The 22,188-nt window shown below is 47.2% G+C and overlaps 1 protein-coding gene across 7 annotated transcripts in view; it reads right to left on the reverse strand.

Annotated features, from left to right (window-relative positions):
• Window positions 1-22,188, reverse strand: part of PRDM2 (PR/SET domain 2) — a 133,905-nt gene that overhangs the window by 24,637 nt on the left and 87,080 nt on the right. For 6 of the 7 annotated variants that reach the window (XM_070768470.1, XM_070768466.1, XM_070768468.1 and 3 more), the window contains one exon: window positions 16,620-20,973. In XM_070768470.1, the coding sequence (XP_070624571.1) occupies window positions 16,620-20,973 (4,354 nt within the window). Of the gene's footprint in view, window positions 1-11,688; window positions 13,581-16,619; window positions 20,974-22,188 lie in introns of those variants that run through there. The other variant, XM_070768469.1, reaches the window with a different exon arrangement.

Raw genomic sequence — 22,188 nt, forward strand, 5'->3', positions numbered from 1 at the left:
CATACACATCCAATAATACTGGCATATTTATTACTATGTTTATTATAAACACAATCATTGTTTTTTAGTAGCTCAAGTCATGTCTGACTCTTTGCGACCCCATGGACTGTAGCCTGCCAGGCTCTTCTATCCATGGGATTTCCCAGGTAATACTGGAGTGGGTTGTCATTTCCCCCTCCATGGATCTTCCTGACCCAGGGATTGAACCCGCCGCTCCTGCTGCATCTCCTGCTTCGCAGGCAGATTCTTTTAACACTGAGCCACCGGGGAAGCCATACACATGATTATGTTTGTATTATTGTAAAACACTGTTAAAATAGTGGCATAAACAGGTTTGGAAACAAGTAGAGCTGACTCTTGGCTACATTTAAAGCTGAGCATCAGAGGGCTTGGGTGCTCCCTGTGTCATCGGGGGAGTGAGGAGCATCCATTCACATGCTGGGTTGGTTAAACGAAAACCAACTGAGCCTCGGCTCTTATCTTGTTTTATCCACAGCTGGGATCCTAAGAGCAGTTCAGAAAGATGTCTGGCACCACCCAACCCTCTGGCTCCTGACTCTGCAAAGTGCACCCATGCCAATTATTCCTTAGGTCACGGTGAACATGTGACTTGATGACCTGCAAATGGGAGACCTCTGTGCTGCCTTCCTCAAGGGCTTGTGTGCAGCCCTCTGACTCCATTGGCTGGATCCCATTACACAGAAGCTCTGACCCACGGGTGAGATGGAGAAACAGCCCAGGTGAGATGTGCTCTGAGTCCAGCCTGGGCAACAGCTTTGTTTGGCACAGCCCTGTCAAGTGAGTATGGCATCATGAAACCAAACAGCGTTTAGGCTCTCAGAGGGAGGCATTCCTCGTTTTGAGCAAAAATAACAAAACATGCAAGAGAAGCCAGCCATGGCCATGTTTTGTAGAGGGTCTACTTCAGAGGGACTACTTAGTAGATGTCAGAAGTAAAACTGGAGACAGAGGGAGGAAGACTTCGTTTTGGGGCTTCCCTGGTGGCTCAGTGATAAAGAACTAGCCTGCCAATGCAGGAAACACAGGTTCGTTCCCTTGGTTGGGAAGATCCATGGGAGAAGGAAATGGCAACCCGCTCCAGTATTCTTGCCTGGGAAATCCCATGGACAGAGGAGCCTGGTGGACTACAGTCCATGCGGTCACAAAAGAGTCAGACACGACTTGGCGAGTAAACAACAACAACGCTAAGTGCCTACTGTGTGCTGGGTGCTGCAGTAGGTGCAGGGTGGCGTGAACACAGCACCAGCAGGGCTTTGTGTGACACTAGTCTTGTACCAGTTAATGACCTAACGTCATATATTCCCCTCAAAAAGATACACAAAGAGCAACAATGACCAAGGCAAGGGATCCTCAAGGGTCACCTTGGCTCTGACCCTCAGAAGCGACTAATTCTCAGGTGGCCCTGGCTCATCTGTCACAGGGTGTTTTATTATATAAGCATTCAGAGATGAAAAATGTCATGAATATATCAAAAAGACTGCAAAAGCAAAGGAAAATAATTAAAAATGGAAACCAGAAGCAAATGAAATGATGAGATGTGGTGATACCATGTCATTCTTTTCCCCCCTTTACAAGACCCAAAGGGGAACTCTGAAGTCTGGGTAAGACTCATTGTAGAAGCTGATAAAAATGAAGACTTTAAAGACCCACCACCCGCCCCCGCCAAAGATGGTGATTTAGTGTGTCTGGAATTCTTAATAAGCCTCCTAGGTGGTTTTCTGATGCAGGTGGTCCCCTAAGTGAACATCCCGGTGAAATAATCCAAACTAGGTCCCCTTCACACAGCTGGGAACACAGGAAATTTACCACCTCAGGCTGAAATTAACCAGACGATACCTACTAGACCAGCAAACTACTCTCCCTTCTAAGCACCTGCCCAGCCGGATTCAGAACATTACCTTAATGGAACACCTGCTGCTGGCCAGCACCAGTGGGCTAAACAACTAAAATGTCTTAGTTTTTAAGGCTATAAATGATTAACACTAGTGTTAATTACTGTGATGAAGTAACTTAACAGAACCAACAATCAGCTACAGTATCTGATGCCAATCTATTGAGGTACATCAAAGGAATTGGCCCCTCCTTGAAGGCCAAGTTAACCCAGGCTTCCTCTCACCAAACTCACTGGTTAAAATTCATTCAAAGGAGTCTAAACGTGAATGAAGGAGGTAGGAGGAGAAAACACCTATAAGCCCATGCATTGATTATAAGAGAAACTCTGAAAAACTTCTGGAGGAATATCATAAATTAAAGAGGGAAATCCAGTCCACAGGCAGGGCCAGCAGCCTGGGCAGCAAGTCCTGGGATGGAACGAATATCCAGGCGTTTCCTTACAGATTCAATCACCTGTGAGCACTTGGCACCAAATAAAACATTTATCCCAAACAGAGATTACAGGACAGAGGCAACGGATAAGGATCAAGGTGCAGGGAATGATGCCCTGGTGATCCAGTTTGGTTAAGGCTCTGCGCTTCCAATGTAGGGAGCCTGGGTTCAATCCCTTGGCAGGGAACTAAGAATTCACATACCACAGGAATGGCCAAAAAAAAAAGATGTACCTTTAATGCAGAATTAAGGTGCTTCTCCTGCGATAAACTTTTGCTGAGGAACTAACTGTGTGCCCTGTCACCAAAACATTCCTTTGATTCTCTCCATGTGTAGAGCATGTGCTTTTGTGAGCTTAAAAGCAAGCATGGAGTCTACTGTTCAAGTTCAGTGTGTTTTACACTCAACACTCCCCTCTCTGCAGTGCACTTTGCTTACTAGGGAGGTCCCTGGGTGTTCTCAGGTCCTAAGCACCTCTTTAGAGGATTCCCAGGTGATGCTAGTGGTAAAGAACCCGCCTGCCAATGCAAGAGATGCAAGAGACGCAGATTCTATCCCTGAGTCAGAATGATGCTTTTGGAGTAGGAAGTGGCAACCCACTCCAGTATTCTTGCCTAGGAAATCCCATGGACAGAGGAGTGTTCCGTCCATGGCTACAGTCCATGAGCTCGCAAAGAATCAGACATGACTGAGCACACACAACCACCTCCTTATTTACATACCACATCAATAGGGCCCCTATCCAGCTTCCCAGCCCGCAATGACCAGAAACTATCTAAAGGCTGCCAGGGAGTACAGACAATATCCACAAATAACAGATGAAAAAGGAGACGGTGAGAAGTACAACCTTCTCCAAAAATACCTGAACCACATCTCAAGCTTCTGGATCCTGCACACCTGAACTCTGAGAGTGTCACTTCACCACCACAAAAGACAAGGTGCTGGTCACCTTGAGCCTTCCAGGAAAGGTGAAATGATGTTCTGGGCAATTTTTAAAAGTGAGGGAAGTAGCAGCTTCATTAGACCTGACAGCAAAACGTCTGTGCATAGAAGCATCCCCCTTCCTGTGTCCAAGACGGACACCAGGCACTCGACCCGGCCTGGATCCCTGAGCATGACCCTGCCTGGAATCCTGCTCATGGCACCCCTGGCAGCTGCTCCCCTTGCACAGATGGAAACCCAAAACCCACTTTCCAACCATGGCTTGGAAAGACTCTTATGAAAATAGAAAAAAAAAAAAAAAACAAACTAAAAAGTTGATGCCAGGGAGCAAGGTTTAATTCTCTGGTGCCGGATCTGCTCATCCCCTAACAAAGCTGGCAGACGAGGTGGCTCCTCACACCCGAGCTGGCTGAGACTGCTCAGCGTGGTCTCCCAAGAACATACAAATCGGACTTGACCAGGAAGGACCAACCACCTGCCAGTGCAGGAGACGCTGGAGATTCAGGTTTGGTCCCTGGGTTGGAAGATCCCCTGGCGGAGGGCATGGCAATCCACTCCAGTGTTCTTGCCTGGAGAATCCCATGGACAGAGGAGCCTGGCGGGCTACGGTCCGTAGGGTCTCAGAGTCTGACATGACTGAGCACGCACACAGAAAGGACCAAGACTTTCGTTCACCTCAAGTATAAGTTTAATCCTTCAAATTAGCTTGTGCTTCTTGTCCACACCTGGGCAGCTGGGTACTAACAAGCCACATAACCTCTGTGCTGCAGGTTCCCCATCTGTAAAATGGGAAATATAAAAGTATCTCATAGGGCTGGTACAATGATTAAATGGGGCAGTATGTGTAAGGCCCTGAAAACAGTGGCCATCATCAAGTGCTTTGAAATATCAGTGACCATCCTTCTCATTTCGGTGAACTGGGGTCCCTTCGTTAAATTTTCATGGTTTCACAGAGCTAATGAAGTGTTTTCTTCCAAACTCTGCTTTTAAAAATTTACACTTTAACTTTGAAATTAAAAACTGACAGAAAATAAGTTACACGGGGGGATGACAGAATTTTTTTTCTCCCACTATGATCTGAAAAATGATTTCGTTTTATGGTCATTATCTGATGGGAGAAAGGGAAGCTGCTACAGTCAGGAGAAGGGGGGCGACAGAGGACAAGATGGTTGGATGGCATCATCAACTCAATAGACACGAGTCTGAGCAAGCTCCAGGAGTTGGTAATGGACAGGGAAGCCTGGCGTGCTACAGTCCATGGGGTCGAAAGGAGTCGGACACGACTGAGCGACTGAACAAGTCAGTACATGAAGCATAGGCCTGCCTAAGACACAGCAAAGGGCCCCAGGGTGACGGGCAGCAGAAGCCAGAGTGACAGCCACTTGAGCTCCTTCTCCGGGTGGAGGCAAGAGATGAAGAAGGAAGGTTCTGGCCAGCACGGACTGTGCGGCCATGGAACCTCACCGTTAGCCAAAGTCCAGCCCTTTGCACCTGAGCACCAGCCCCAACTGTGAGTCAGATTCAAACAGATTCTGGAGGTAACCGCAACCCACACAAGGGCGGGCACACCTGTGATCTTCACAACCATCCTTTCTGGTCAGATGGACTGTTACTGCTATTTACAGAAAGGAAAGCTGGGGCTCAGAGGTTAAGGAACTTGCCTAAGGCTAACAGAGCTGATAAGGGGATGAAGCCAGGATCAAACATTTTATTCATTTGACAAACATTTATTGAGCAGCTGCTACCTGGCAGGCAGTGTGGGAGAAGCTGGAGATGCAGCAGTGAACACACTGAAGTTCCTGCTCAGGGAGAACTTTCATTCTAGGAGGGGGCACATTTAGTAAACCAAGCGAACAAATCAAGAAAAGAATGTATGAATGAGTGAAGGGCCTCTGAGAACAGAAGAGCAGAGGGAGGAGACGGAGGGACGAGGGCAGTACTTCAGGTCGGGTGGACAGGTGATAAGCAGCTCAGGGTCTGGGGCCAGTCAGCGTCCTTAGCTACATCCCAGTGCCTGAAATGAAGTCTCAGCAAAACCCTGTGGGGCCCTGGAACGCCAGGCATCCAGAGCTCCTTGGAGACCTCTGCATCCTCAGGTGCTCCAGGCTCATTTGCTGTGCCTGGGGGCCCAGATGGAGAGCAAGGACCATCTGAGGGCCTTTGGGAGTGTTTCTCTGAAACAACTATAAGACAAACTGAGGTTTGTCAGTTTCCATAAAGTAATCTCTTTTCCTTCCCAGGGCTTGGAAAGCATGAGCAGTTTCTTCAGCAACTTGTTCCTCAGCAGTCATCACCTGCCACGTTCCGGCTCTTTCCACCAAGGAAGGTCACTACATCCCATCCGTTTCCTGGCGGGGCCTCCCCGGCTCTATCACTGTGAAGACTCAAGTCCTGATCACTGAGCGACAGTGGTCACCATCACCACCACAACCATCAGCCTCACAGGCACACCATCTCCTCTAGCCCAGCCACTCACAGACCAGGCCTGGGGCTCAGCCAGCGGCCTGTCCTACCCGTGACACGTGGGACCCATTCAAGGCATTCAAGGCCGATGTTTATTTCTGGCATGCTCCCCAACAGAACCCCATCAGCGCCAGTCACTTGGGAATGCAGTGATTACGTAGGATGTGTGTGCTCAGCCATGTCCGACTTTTTGCGACCCCATGGACTGTAGCCCAGCAGGCTCCTCTGTCCATGGGATTCTCCAGGCAACAACCCTGGAGCAGGTTGCCATTTCCTCCTCCAGGGGAACTTCCTGACATAGGGATTGGACTCATGTCGCCTGAGTCTCCTGCACTGGGAGGCAGATTCTCTACCACTGCACCACCGGGGAAGCCCATCTAGGTAAAACCCCAGTGAATCAGATGGTTTCACACAGCGGCCAAGAGCTGGAACCAGCGGGGTTTGGAATCGTTCACTGCAGTGGGGCAGAATGCAGGTGATGTGGTCCTTGTCAGACTCGGTCGATTTCTCTGTAAATGAAGGCAACTGTTCTACCTCAGGTGGTGGGAGAGCCTTCTGGGAGTTAGTGTCCGGAGGGAAGGAACAGCCAGGAATACCCTCAGCTCCTGAATGGTGTCCAGTTACACCCCAAGGGTCCTCTGAAAACTGCTGTATATGGGACAAAGTTTGTCAGACCTACTGACCAACACCTTCCTGATCCAGACTGACCATGAAAGCTGTTTTCTGAATGGCTGGCTGACTGAATCACTATAGGAAAATGTGCCTGAATTCACAGGCCCAATAATAGCTTTGGAAATAGAAGCCATCTGAAAATGTCCCTAAACTCGAGCTGGGCTGGCAAGGATTGGATGTGATTATAAAAAGCAAGTGAGAAGAGAATGTTACTGCAAGGAAAATTGAATCCACATGAGTTTTAAATAACTTCATTCCAATAGAGAATATTAAAATGTTATATTTTTGGCAAGTATTAAGTTCTGACACAAATGCAATTTTCAATTTAAATTCTACTTTAACCTAAAAAAATGGCTAGATTTGTATCCCAAAGCCTAAACCCCTTCTATTATTAACTTACCTGTGAAACAAACTCTAGGTCATTTAAAAATGTTTTCTACTTAAAATTTACACTTAAGATGTAATGCTAAGACTCAAGAGGTCATCTAAACATAACTCTACCATACAGTAGGCTCTTGTCTAAACATTGACATGCAAATATGCTTAAATATGTTCTGATTCAGGACATAAAGCAATACTTTAAACCCTATCTGTAGCTTTCTTTCAATACTGAAATGACACCCTGCTGAGTAACCCGGGTAGCATCTATCAAGGAATTTTCAAAAACGTTGGCTCTTTGTCTGATATCCTGCTGTGGGTTTTAAGCTGGACCTGTGAAGACATATTCAGGCATGAACTTATTCCATTAAAAGCTTTTATGTTCTCTGGACCATCCGCCTGAATTTCAGGTCGCTTTCTCTAAGACACTTAAAACGGAATTTAGCTGGCCCAAATAAGGCAGAAAACAGAAGCTCATACAAATCCTATCACCCCAGTGGTTCAGCAAGTTTAATAAAAGTGTTCCCAAGTCCTTTAATGGTTCACAACCGAATGTCACTTTTGCAGCAGCTAATAATTTACTGTAGCATCACAATGGTTTTTTTCCAATTCTTATTTTTAATCAGGAAAGTAAATAAAACCTACACACCCTTCAAGCTCCAATATTTTAAAAATAACTTTTGACAAAAACTTAACCCTTCATTTTGCACTCAATAGGGGCTTCCCTGGTGGCTCAGAGTTTAAGTTAAAGCATCTGCCTCCAGTGCGGGAGACCCAGGTTCAATCCCTGGGTTGGGAAGACCCCTTGGAGAAGGAAATGGCAACCCATTCCAGTACTCTCGCCTGAAGAATCCCATGGACGGAGGAGCCTGGTAGGTTACAGTCTGCGGGGTCACAAACAGTTGGACACGACTGAGTGACTTCACTTTCTTTCTTTGCACTCAATGGACTATGTGCTGACATGGCAAGGGAAGCCCCGAGCAACTCTGATTCTGGCCAAACGGGTCACGGTTCTCACATGACATCTGAGAATACTCCTGGTGAACCTTGCTTTAGAACCACTTCCAAAATCAAAGAACATTATTATTACTAAACAGAGTTTTGTCGACTAATCAGACTGATCTAAAAAGCCAACTGGGCTCCCCTGGTGGCTCATCGGTAAAGAATCCACCTACAATTCAGATGTGAGTTTGATCCCTGGGTCAGGAAGAGTATCTGTTGAAGGAAATGGCAACCCACTCCAGTGTTCTTGCCTGGGAAATCCTATGGACAGAAGAGCCTGGCGGGCTACATACAGTTCATGCGGTTGCAGAGTCAGCCACAACTCAGCAACTAAACCACCACCATGAAGCCAAATGGACCTGAAAGCTCTACGATGGAGGAAGAAGCATGGCCCACAATTAAAACAGTGAAACTAGATGTGTTGCCATGAGCAGCTCCACACTATCAACAGTCCTGCTGCACCAGGAAGCCTTTCCCAGAAGGGATGGATCTACCTGCTCACTGATGCTGGAAAAGCCCTCACTAGAGACAATAGCAAGTCCTGTATTCTACATTTAGAGAAAATGAAGCTTAAAAAAAAAAAAAAAAAACTATAAAAATGATCAACAGGAAGGTTGTTAAGCTTGGAGGCAGTTCAAATCCTAGCTTTCCACTTGAGAGCTGTGTGACCTCTGATCAAAAATCACTCCCCGTTCCTGGTGTCTGTTCCCCCATCTGTAAACGATACCCACCTCGTGGGGTTCTTGTCAACTTTGGAAAACGCTCTGCACAGCAGCTCGCACAAAGCAAGCACCTGGAAACTGTCAGCTTCACCCCAGGGCTTATCAGACCACCTCCATCACCTATGGAGAGGAAGAGGCACGAGGGAGGGGAGTGGGAGAACTGAGGGCCACTGGTGTGGCTGGAGGCAGGGAGTGGATGGCAGCAGGTGGCATGGAGCCATGCTGGGCAGCCCTCAAACAGAACTCTGGGTGGGCATTTGCCTGAAGGGTGAGCAGCTTCACACTGTCCCCATATCACACTCACTCAAACCTGTTTCTGTTCCATTCAACGTTTGTTTTTTGAATACTAGCCATTTTCGTCTATAAAGAATTTCAACGGTAATACGGATGTCATTATTTTCACCAACATATATTTCTTTTTTAAACTCCACAGCACTGCCGTATTTAAGGCCTTTCATCCTGCAGGCAAACTCCCAGGAAAGGGTCAAGGCACCAGGAAGGTGGGGCCCCAAGAGAAGCCTTTGAGCAACACGCTCAGCAAGAAACTGCACAACAGCCTGGCCATTCCTTTTCCCCTGGAGACCTATCACCTCTGTCTTCTACAGGCATATAGCCCAGGCTCAAGACCAGACCCCTAGCTTTCAGAAAATGTGAACAATGCTGTTAATACCTATTCTGCCAATGTTGAGAACACAAGTACTTCACCAATTAAGAGGTGCATAGTCATTATTTTTCCCACGTAAATTCTGAAATTCCGCAGTGTGCACTCAAGTCACCTGGGATGGTGACCTGACACACTACCCAGGTCACACCCCAAGGTCTCACTTTACTTAAAAGGCTGGTTTTAGGTCCTTGGAGCTGGGAGCCTGAGCGCCACCTCTGGGTTAAGTTTGAGAAATGCCGAGCTGGGGCCTGATAACCCTCTGGAGGCTCCTGAACACACTCCCCTCAGTAGTGCTGTATCAGGACATTCACAGAGAGACTAGACCCCAAAGGGGCAGCAGCAGTAGGGTTCATGCGGCCAGGGAGAGAGGAGGCCATGGCAATGTCTCCAAAATGAATGACAGAAATGGCAGACCATTTCCCTCAATCCTCAGCCTGGTCTCTGGATTACTTTAACTGTGGCTTTTATATCTGAGTCAACCTTTCCTCGGGGCTTCCCTGGTGGTTCAGACGGTAAAGAATCTGTCTGCCATGCAGGAGACCTGGGTTTGATCCCTGGGTTGGGAAGATCCCCTGAAGAAGGAAATGGCAACCCACTCCAGTATTCTTGCCTGGAGAATCCCATAGACAGAGGAGCCTGGTGGGCTACAGTCCATGGGGTCGCAAAGAGTTGGACAGACTGAGCTACTAACACTTTCTTCACTTTACAGCCTTTCCTCACCCATCTGTACTCTAACCCACTTTCAAGGCAAAGTGTCCTTTATAAGTGTTTCTAATGGTAAGTCCATCAATTCAAAGTGAGGCCAGATAGCAAGCCAAAATACACAGAAATAAAATAACGAATGCATTTGCTGTTGTTCAATAACTGAGTCATGTCTGACTCTTTGCGACTGCATGGACTGCAGCACACCAGGCTCCTCTGTCCTCCACTATTTCCGAGTTTGCTCAAATTCATGTCCATTGAGTCAGTGATGCTATCTAACCATCTAATCAAATGCACTGTGAGATTAATTTTAGAAGAGTTGCTTTAACGTATTAAAAGTCTCCAGTTTAAATATCCACCCTCAAATATTAAGGTAGAAGCATCTTCTTGGCCTCCGAGCCTTGGGAGAACTGTGACGAAGTGAGAGAGGTTTTGAAGTAATAAAAACTAGAGACAGGCACCACACGCAAGCTGCACAAAGGTGGGGACTTTTGTCCACTGATGTAAACTGGACACAATGTGTGTCTAGAACACAGCCTGCTATACGATAGGTACTCAGTAATTTACTGTGATTTTTTTAAAAACTGCGTGACAAAGTACTGGTAACATCCAAATTAAAAGAGCCAGCCTAGACACTGCCAGATGCTCCCAAACAGCTGCAAGGGCATAAGGCTTTAGTTAATAGCTTTAAAAAATTTTCCACTCCACAAAGAGTTAAACCCTAAGCCATTCTTGTGGAGGGAGGACCTGAGCGCCTTCTTGGAAACCCTCACCTGATTAAGTATCTGAGTATTCCCACATCGAGGGGGACGTGACAGCCCTCACCCGGCTCTTTCAGAGCCGATGGGAAATACGGAAGCATACACAGCCTGGGAGGAGTTCCTGCTAGAAGGAAAACTCGGGAGACCATCTTGCCCATTCCCCACTCTGGGTGAAGCAAAATACTTGCCCAAGGCTAAGCCACCGAGGAGGGGGATGGAGGTGGTGCTTTGTCAGGGGCCTGGAGGGACAGCAGGTGGGTGAGGTGGTCAGCCACTCCCTGCTCCCAGAGCAGCGCCCCTTCCAGCTCACAGCACCCGGGGCTCCTCCTTGGGTTCTGGGCTCAGCACTCGGCTTCTAGAGCATTTACAGGGGTAATGCTGAAAGCCGCTTCGTGCCTCCGCCTCTTCCTTCCACACACGTGCCTCCTAAGCCTTTTGGGATTTTCTAAGCTGGGAATCCGTAAGTCACAAGTGTGAACATCTCACTGAGGGAGGCTGATCACACCTTCAGCTTTACCACCCTTTCCTAAACAGCACGGACACAGGCAGATAAAAAGTATCAGGACAAGTACTCCCATGGAGGACTTTATGAAACTGTTTCAGCCATTTTTAATCTTAAAAAAAAAAAAATAAACCCAACAATTTCACAGCAACCTAATACAAATGTTACAACTTCTTTGTTTCATTCTTTGCAGATTCATAAAAATAAAAGTCTCCAGACTAGAGTGAAATGTCCACGAGTATACAAAGGAAGATGACACTTCACGTGGGCAGTTATTTCACTCTCACCAAAGCTAAGTTCTGTCTACGCACTTAGCACCAGCGGCTGGCTGCATGTCTACCCTTGAGGTGGTACAGAATCGACATGAATTCACAAATATTCAATCAATGTCAAGTAGAGACAAGTGGGAGGAGGCGGGCTGGGGGGCTCAGCACTGCACTTCAGCGGTGCAGCGATGCAGCCTGGGAGCGCCCCTCCTACATGCACCTTCACTTTCCCCCTTAACTGACCCCAATGATGTACAAAATGCAGTCCTTTCACAGCTTTCAGAAAGTTTTTTATTGGTTACAATGATATAAAATGCATCATTTGAATTCCCCCTCGTCATGAAGTGCTTGCTAGCAACAGCATAAAAAAACCTTTCCATACATTTGACAAGCTCAAATGATTTATTTCATGCTGGAAGGGGAAAACATAGCAAACACCACTCTTGTCTATAATTATTAACCTCTCTCTCTCTCAAGGCTACATTGGTTAAAATCAAAGGACAACCCCTTTTGTATGTCATTTTGTAAATTTTAATGTTTTCTTTAGAATAGTCTTTTATATCACTCTCCAACAAGAATAAAATTACTAACAGCAAACTTCAATACAAGAACACTCTCCAGATTAACAACTCAAACAAAAATGTAAAATGTAAATCACATATAATACAATTGAAGCGTCCAAAACAATTTAAATAATTTTAAATATTTTATTTTTAAACTGCTACAAATGCTTTATACAATATTTCAACATAAAGTCCCCATAACAGAAATGTAACAAAATGGGAATGATAGTGAAAGGGTTAAAGTGGCACAAATTCACCAAACAAGTATTAAACTACAAATTTTAAGAGGTAGATTACTTTTAAAGTTGAGAACAACAACAAAAAAACATGAATAAAACCTAGCCATTTTCCACCAACTCAATCATTAATCAGGGGGAAGGCAGATAATGCATGGAGAAATGATACCTATACACTCAGAAATAGGCCAATTTGTTGGGCTTTTTAAATCTCTATTAGAGACTGAAGTGTAAAACCTGACATGTAAATTCATTTACACTTATGTGTAGACATACATCTGCACAAGCCTGTGATGTATCCTGGGCACTGACATACAGCTACCATTTCCAACAGTTACAAATTAGTGCCAGATATAATCTGAGAGGATCATGTCCATTTGGATATATAAACATGACACTGGAAGAGGCATAGAAAAGAGTCCATATCCAATCTGGTTTCCTCTCCATTATGCTGGCAATCGGCTTGTGATTAAAAAACAACAAACAAACAAGAAAACAGGCTAAGAAAGAAGCTCAATGCCTCTGTCTACAACTGACTTAAAGGAAAGGCATCAAGAGCTGGTATGTGTGACGAAAACATTATAAAACGAGTGCATCCAATCTGCCACCCCTGAAACCTATACTCAGGACTACTGATGAAACAGAGAACTTGCTTTCCAAGGTCAGGTTCAAATCGTTCCTTTCTCTGCTATGTGCCAAAAACTAGGGCCACACTCAGGTCTGAGTTACCAGTCCCGGGGACCAGGAGCTGGGTCAGCCAGCCCGTCTCACAGCGCCCTCCGCTGTGCATCTCAATCATCTGCGAGCCCAGCCTGCAGGTTGGGTGCCAGCGAAGGAGTGTGTGCCTGATTCTACCCACGGTAACAAGAAGCCCGCTGGCAATCAGCTGCGTGTTAGGATTTTTGAGTCAGCTTCAACTGGTCTCAGAAGCTTGGTAGGTTTCATATCCTTTGCCGTAGTGCTTATCCTAAGTTGAGCATGCAAGATATTTAGTCTATTATTAAGGTTTGTTCTATTTGGGGGGACTTTTCTACAGGAAGTTCCTAGAAAATAAGAAAACTGAAGATAAATGACATGACACAACCTGCTATGAACTGACCAAGTATAAGAAAAGGTAGGGAGACCATGGGACAAATGTGAAGACAGCAACAGGAACAGCAACAGGTCAGACACCAGACTAGGAAGAGGTGCAGGGATGTGCTGGGAGGGGCACAGACGATCTCCTTGGAGTGGTGTGGCAGAGATGGGATGTGAGAAATCAGCACCGTTTTCCTCTTTTAATCACTTTCGTGGTAAATGGAAAAACTTGGTCTGGAATTTTATTTTACTTCTCCATCACTTATTTACATGTCCTTAACTGGCTGCAATGGGAACACAGTATTTAAAAAACAACAACAAAAAAAAGTTCTCTAAAAGCAGTACTGAAGAACATAAAAATGCCTTGGGACTCACAAAGACTAAAGATGGGTAAGAAGGGAGCAGAAAATATAACTCTTTCCTTGTCTTTTTTGTCTTACAGCCCGGGGAAATGAGCCCTCAGCAACAGCTCTAAATGCAGTTCCACTGACAAGCGACCAGTGGGTTGTCCCAACCAGTGAAGGTGAGCCCAATAAAGAATGTGCTGGATTAAGAGCTGTAACAGGACAATCTAGAGAGGAGTATGCCTCTGCAGCTTTGTCCTAAGAAAAGGATTTGGAGCACATGCCTCTTTCGCACCCTGAATGGCACAATGGCTTGTGCTCCAGGAAATGACCGAACGGCAAATTCTGCTGAGCCCTCAGTGTGGGATGGAAAACTGACGTCGTTTTCACGGCTGACTGCAAGTGTATACTTGAAAATCTGTGGAATTCTAAACTGGTATTTGAATGTAAAACGCCTGTGCATTGAGGACCAGCCCTTAATCACAGTTATGATGAAACACACACAGGAAAAGGGTGTGCTGCCAGTTCCGGGGTAAGTCCTTGAATGTGCAATGGGGAGAGTACAGCAAAACACTGAAAACAGAATGAAAGCGGGTATTTCCAAACTTGCACTACAAAATCCCCCCTAAATAAAATTTCAAAGTAGAAATACACTGAAAAGGAAAGACGTCTAGTAAACTCCCTGCCAGTGTAGGTAACAAATGTGAACGGAGAGGCCTCTGCTAGGGGCCTGGGGCTGACACGGATGGACGACTACACCCTCCAGGCCTGCGCCGAGCACCCCGGCGTTACACCAACTTCACTACAAGGTACCGAGACGACCACAGCTCTCTGAAGAAACGCCCACTCTTCTGCCCAGATAATCAAAATATGATGTCCCACTGAATGTTCATTTTGTAATTCCCCCGAACACTTTACGATCGCTTGTAAGTGGCCCCTGGGAAAGGCGCGTCCTTCAGGCGCGTCCGCAGCACAGCTCCTGTGTCTCACACAAAGCTGTGGCCACTTCCACGGAAGCCTGCAGCCACCATACACAGCCAGAACAATTTACCCACCTCTTATCTGATTCTTGTTTCCTTTTAGGTCAAATTTCATGCCAGCAATGTTAACTCACAAACAAAGCAAAATAATTAAAACTAACTGGAGCAAAAAACAGAAACACAATTTTATTAGGCACTTCGGTCCTCTGCAGTCTTTAAGGGTCCTTTCAAAACCACTGGATGAACCTCACTCAGGTTTCCTTTATACAATATTAATTTTTCGATATCAATTTTACTTTTGAACTGTATAAATGGAATCCAATACAAAATAAGTGACTCTTTCAGATACTATTGGAGATAAAGAGGAATACAGAGTACATTCTAAAGCATCAACCACTTGGGAAACGTTTTTTAGCACAGTCTGTGAAAATGACAGCATGTTTTGGGTTCTTTAACCTTGGGAAGCACAGCTCAAGAATATCCTGTTGTTGTTGAACTTCCAGAACATAGACTGAGTACAAGGAGGTACACAGTGAGGCTGCTACCGGCAGGCAGTCTGGACAGCTGATCAACAGGTGTTTACTTTCGCCAGGACTAAGCTCCAAGATGCTGTATACGCACACGCCAGGGTCAGACACCAGATGCTGAGTGAGAGCTATAGTAATTTTTATGAAGAAGCTTAACCAAAAAAATCTGATCCTTTATTCCTACAGTTCATCATTCCAGTCTGCTCTCGGCTAATGATCCTTCTCTCCTTCTCTCCATCTTCAGCCATGACTTACGGCACCAGCACCACGAACTCTGCCTCATCGACTGTGTGGTGGTAACAGCTTCTCTGAGCCCCCATGACCTCTCCAGACAGCAGTCATCCTCCGCCCCCCGCAGTTAACTCTGCTTCTGTTCGCTTAAAATACCAAAGGATTCTGAGACACAAAGTTACAGCCAACAGCCTAGACTCACACAGCTCACTCTGAAAGGACGGGATTTCTCAACACTTCACAGAAATTCTAGCTGATGATGAAAAATTGCACCGGAGATGGACCTGCAGGCTTATGCAGGAAGCAGCAGGAATACCAAAAGTACACTCCACTCACAGGCGAAGTAACTTAGAGAGTTTAAGAAGTCAACTCAACAAACCTAACTCCTGCCCTAGAACACAGAATAAACAGAGAAATCACCTTGGATCTAAGATGAGCTCTGACATCACACTGGGGAAACAAAGGCACTGACAAGTGGGGTGACTTGCCCTGTGTCCCCACCCACACCTGGAACCACAGGGTCTGGCCTCAGCATGCACTCTCTCCTCATCCCTCCCTGGCCGTGGGAATCTGGCTGTTTAACACCCTATGCTTGGAGACATGAGCCAGTGGGGGGTGGGGGGGACAGGAGAAGACACGGACATGCAGCATTTTAAAAGGAATAGGGTACCGTGCTTTGATTTATTTTGACTAAGAGGCAAGTTTTTAAAATTAAAATACAATAAAAGAAAGCATGAGTAATAAAAAGTAGTCTCAGTTGCTACAACCACTCTTTAAGTCACAGAAGTATTAAATCAGATTGTAATATGGTTTTAATGAACTCCGCAATACATCAGAACATAAGAAGACATCTATGATGGGAAAGTTAATACAAGTGACATTGGGATACCACCCAAGATATAAAGGAAGTTTGAGAGAATTTCACCGTTTCATAGTAGGGTACTTTGGGGAGCTTTTCATGGCTTTAAATCCAGTTCATAACTGGCCCTATTAAAGAAATGGTACCACTTTGTGAGTCCTACATGTGAAATAAAAGCTATGCGTCCATCTTTGCAGCAGCCAAAGCACTGACCCTCCTCCACGTCTGCCTACACCTTAAGCAACAATATTTCCTTTAAATGCTTATGTCAAAATCGTGCAGGAAAAAAGAAAAGGAGCCATTGGGCAAGTGTTTTCTTCCAACTGTCTTTCCCCCCTTGCTCTTGAGCTCTGAACTCCTCTGACCCTGGAGCTCTGCTTACCTGAGGTCCTTCAGCTCCTGCTTGCCACTCCCGTCCTCCTTCCTGTTCTCACTCGGGTCGGCAGAAGCCGCCAGCTGCAGGCTTCGGGTGATCGGCCCCCCACTCCGTTCTCTGGATTTTACACTGAACCTGTCTGTCCGTTTCTTACTGGCCAAGGCCGACTTGCTCTGTAAGACAGCTCTGCTCTTCTGCGCCCGCACATGCAGGCTCCTCGACATCTTGCCTGAGAGGGGAGCTGCATGGTTCTTGGCTGCAGCTTTGGGCTTCTTGGTCTCGCTGTGAGTCATTTTGGCCATGCGTATGGGGCTCGAGTTCCTTAAAGAGGAGCTTGGTTTTTTGGATTTGACCGAAGCGGCAAATTTAACGTTCTGCTTGGACCTGAAGGACGAGGCGGGTGGCGGGACCTGCGAGGGGCCTGAGCTTCGAGCTCTGGTCTTGCCCAGAGGTGCCTGCATGCTCTGCATTTTGATCTCGGCGTCTGCTGTCCGTCTGCGGTGGCTGCTGCTGTTGTTTCTGTCACTTCCGGCAGGTGACGGGTGCCCCCCTTTCTTGGAAGAGTGGGAAAGTTTTTTTTTGGAAGGAGAAACAGGTTTTTTGGGACAGCTGAAAGCGGCATGCTTGTTCAGACTCCCAATGTACGTGAACTCTCTGTGGCAGTATGGGCAGACGTGCGAGGACGACTCGGGAGTGGTTTTTAGGTCAGCCTTCTGCTTTGCGGACTTGTTTTTCTGTAGGATTGCTTTCTGGACGAGCTGGTTTTTTTTCTTCAATGCGTTTAACTTGAGCTTATTTGAGGACATTTTGCTGAGCTCCACACTAAAGTTCAGTCTTTTGGGCTGGCCCATTCGTCTGAAGGCGTTTTTCCCAGAGTTGTCCAGAACCACTACGCCATTTTTGGGTTGCACAGTCTGCTTCAGCGGGACCGGATTTTTCTTGGGGGTATACCTCTTCTTGTCACTCGCAGAGGCACATGCCAGGATGTGTTTGTGCAGTTCAGGCATGTTGTCCACGCCTTTCCCGCACTTGGTGCAGCGGATGGCGGTGGTAAACGTCTGTGGGATGTTGTGCGTAGTGAAGTTTGTGGCCGTCACACCAATGCCCAGGGGGCTGCGGTGATGGTACTGAAATGGGGGTGGTTTAAAGCTTGGGTAATGTTGGTTGAGACCCAATCGAACATCTGGATCCTTTGTCTTTATTCCGGAAGCCATTATTTTGATGGTTGTGTAAAGCTCTTCGGAAGAATCGTTCAACTCTTCTTCTTTAGACGCTTCTAGAGGGTCTTCCGGCAAACTCTGCATGTGCTCGACATGGGCCTTGCTGGGATCCGTAAAGTTCTGGGGCCTCAGGGTGCCACTTTCAAACTCATGGTGAGTGCACACCTTATCCGGGTGGAGATCTCGCTGGTGCTGCTGCAGATTGCACAAGAATGCAAACTCCTTTTTACACACTGAACACACAAAGATATTCCCAACGCCGTGGAGCATAAAGCGATGTTCTGACAAATCAGTTTTCACCTTGAAGAGCTGCACACAAAATTCACATTTGAAGGGCCATTCCTCAGCGTGAATGGATAAATGTTTGGTTAGATCCTTAATGGAAAGAAAAGGTGATTCACAGACGTTGCAGACAAAGTTTCTGTTGAATGTCTCCTGGACGATCTCCTGCTCAGTGGTGGATGGGGCTTCCTCCCTGGCTTTCAGGTCTTCACTCTCTAGTTCCTCCTGCTTAAAAGATATCATGGGGAGAGAGGTTTCCAGATTATCCCCAGAGGAAACCACGGATGACACTGCTGAGAGAGGAGGTGGCGAAGGGGAAGAGGAGGAGGAGGAAGATGAGAAAGAAGAGGAGGAAGAGGAGGAGGAAGATGAGGAGAGTGTTGGAGGCCCCGGTGAAGCAGCGGACATAACGGGCTCCACAGAAGGAATGGGGGACGGCGAGGGAGACACTGTGGGGGAGAGAATTGGAAGTGGGGACTGGGCGGTGGCATTCGAGAGTGGAGAGGGACACGGGTGAGGGGATGCCCCGGAAGAGGGGGCTGGAAGAGGGACAGTAGGGAGCAGTGGAGGGGGCGGGGTGGCCACAGTTAACACGGGAGGGCAGGGTGGAGGGGAGGAGGGGGTGGTGGGGGTCAGGAGAGGCGGCAGCCGCCCGCAAGACAGGGAAGATGGTTGCAGGGCAGGTGACGACGAGGAAACGTCAGGAAGAGACTCAACGACAGCGGCAGACGAGCTGGAGTTGAGACCACGGTCAGAGTCTGGCTGAGGATCTAGAGGTTTACAGGGACTGGCACTTCCGGACACATCTGGAGTGTTTTCTACAGGGAGGTCGACGCCGTTGTATTCGTTGAGAAGGACCTTCTGCAGCATGCAGGTGGTGGGCTTCCTTTTCTTTATAGCACTGCAGGATGGCTGCAGAACATGGTTTTCTTTGAATTCCTTGCCTTCAGAGTCACCACAGGGCTTTTTATGCACACTGAGATCTAACACAGCTTCCCACTGGACCGGAGCCTTGCCTGGCCCCTCAGCCTTCTGTTTCATACCACTGGACAAATCCAGTGGCTGCTGGTTGCACACATTGCTGAAAGTAGAGCTAGCTGCCCACTCTTTAGACACCTTATATTCATCAAAGCCTGGTGGGCTCCCAGTTTCTCTTTCATCTCTCCCAGACAAACTCCATGCTGGTGAGTTGCTGTGACTCTCTAATTTGGGTTTTTTGGAGCTTAGAACTGCCTCAGTCCACGCGGCTTTCCCATCTCCTGGTTTTCCAAAGTCTCGCAGGGCGGGGCTGTGCTGGGGAGAGCTGGGGGGAGAGCTGGTTCGCCTCTTAAACCTGCTTGAGGTCACGGGTAGCATCGACGCAGGAGCAGACACGCAGAGGGGCCCTAATTTGGGTATCTCAGCGGCTGAAATCCCCGCAGGAGGAGTTAATTTATCCTGGGTCTGAAGAAGCTGTTTGAGCTTTGATGACAAATACACGCTTTTCTCTTTGTGGAAAGACACCGCCTCTGTGGTTGATATGCTGAGAGGCAGACTCAAGGAACAGGAAGGTGTGGCAGGATCAGACTCAGTCTCCGCTTTAATTTTGGGTAACACGGGCGGACTAGCAGTCCTCCGTTTCTTGGACTCACTGTTTGTGCTGCTGGAAGGCTCTTTAGGGAGATCGTCAGTTATAGGGACCTGCGTGGTCTTTAAGTTTTGAGTTATTTCCACTGTGACTGGAGTGAGCAGACAGTTTATTCCGTACAAGTCTGCCGAATTGGATTCCATCTCAATAACGTCACAGTTACTGGTGCTGCTGCTGGTCTGAATTTTACCATCAATGTAGTAATTTAAATTCTCAGAGATATTGCTGGAAATATCCATGATGTACACGTCGTCCGCCTCCCCTTCCTCCTCTGGCTCTGTGCTGGGGACATAGACACTCGGGGTGGGAGGGGCCTGCTCTGCTGGGGGCTGTGGCTCTTCCAGGAGGCCCCCTTTCCGCCGCACCCCCTTGGGAATCAGGTGCCGCTCGTGAACTCTGCGCTGATGTCGTCTCATATTCGTGTGAGTGCCGAAAACCTTCTTACAGTACTTGCACGGGTGAAGCTCTTTCGCTTCGCCGTTCTCTTCTACAACGGAAGGAGTCACTGAGTCCTGGGACGCCTTCTCTGAGCTCAAGGTGAGACCGTCCTGCCCAAGACCGGGGGGCTGTGCGTCGTCCTGGGGAGGAGCACCGTTGCTGGGCGCCTTGCCGCCGGCCGGATCCTCGAGCTTTCGCTTCAGCCCGGCCTCATGGCGCCGCTCGTGGCGCCGCCGGTTGATCTGTGTGCCGAAGGCCTTCCCGCAGTACTTGCACTTGAAGGCGTGGTTGACCGTGGACATGTGGATGTGCATGTGCCGCTCCAGCCCCTGCTTGGTCGTGAACTTCCTCTCGCAGTGCTGACATGGGAACAGAAATGTTTCAAACACGTCCCCGTTGGCCTCTTCTCTGGCTCTGGGAGTTTTCACGACAGGGGCTGCCTCCGCAGAGTCTGCCAGAGTTTCCTTTGAAACCGTTTTTGGTTCTTCTAACAAATCCTCAGGCTTCTCGTCACACCGGATCTCCAGCTCTCTCAGGGAACTTTCATTTGGCACATCAGCTGCTTCGTCCCCCTCTTCTTCCAGCTCCTCCTCTTCCTCTTCCTCCTCCTCCTCCACCACCTCGTTCGCCTCACAGAGCGCTGCTTCCAGCTCCGAGTCTGGTCCTGTCTGGGGCTCGTGGGCAGGGGGAGGGAGGGCGAGATCCGGAGGCACATCCTGGCTCACCGCCTCCTGAGGGACGGCTGGTTGCTCGGTGGTGGAAGCAGAAGGATTCTCGTCTTCGTCTTTGGGGCCTGGAAAGCACAGGGAGGCAGAAGTAAGGTCAAACACTAGCCACTGGTGATCAGCTTTCATTATCCATGTTACTTCCTTTATCATCTAAAATGCGTAAGGGAGATCGTAGCAATGGACCACTCTACATTCTCATTTAAGAAGTTATACAGGATATAAATCCATTTCATTCATTCAACAAACGACTGCAGTGCACCAGGAAGCTCAGTGGGCAGTGAGGGAGGCTTCAATCTGAGCAATAGATGCCCACAGCAACTCAGGCTCTTCTGTGTTTCCTCACACAGATATAAACATGCTTTTGTTTACAGAAACTGTACTGCTTAAAACTGTGTTGGGAATAGCTGATACTGAAATCTTCCTAGTTATGAGTTCTAATTTTTCATGATTCCAAACTGAAACAAGAAAATTGCTCAACATATTACCAGGTAATATTCTTAGTGGTCTGCCTTGAATGTAATTGATTTGTTCCCTTCTTCTTCACCAAAACTATGTATCAAGAGCTACAACATTTTCCAAAATTATGTGATCTGCATTTTTCATGTAAAAGGACTTTGGAGACCATCTCTTCTGAGCCTTATTAAATTAGCGAGGACCAGAGATCTCTTCAAGAAAACTGGAAATAGCAAGGGAACATTTCATGCAAGGATAGGCATGATAAACTGTAAGGACCTAAAAGAAGGAGAAGAAACTGAGAAGAGGTGGCAAGAATACACAGAAGAACTGTACAGAATAGGTCCTGATGACCCAGAATAATCGGGATGATGTGCTCACTCAGCTTGAACCAGACATCCTAGAGTGTGACGTCCAGGTGGGCCTTAGGAACCATTACTATGAATGAAGTGAGTAGAAGTGATGGAATTCCAGATGAGCTATTTGAAATCCTAAAAGATGATGCTGTTAAAAGTGCTGCACTCAATATGCCAGCAAATTTGGAAAACTCAGCAGTGGCCACAGGACTGAAAAAGGTCAGTTTTTATTTCAATCCCAAAGAAGGGCAATGCCAAAGAATGTTCAAACTACCGTACAAATGTGCTCATTTCACATGCTAGCAAGGTCATGCTCAAAATTCTTCAAGCTAGGCTTTAGCAGCACATGAACGGAGGACTTCAGATGTACAAGCTGGGTTTAGAAAAGGCAGAGGAACCAGAGATCAAATTGTCAACATCTGCAATATCATAGAGAAAGCAAGGGAATTCTAGAAAAACATGTACTTCTGC

This window comes from Bos indicus, chromosome 16 (assembly GCF_029378745.1).
Source record: "Bos indicus isolate NIAB-ARS_2022 breed Sahiwal x Tharparkar chromosome 16, NIAB-ARS_B.indTharparkar_mat_pri_1.0, whole genome shotgun sequence".
Lineage (NCBI taxonomy): Eukaryota > Metazoa > Chordata > Mammalia > Artiodactyla > Bovidae > Bos > Bos indicus.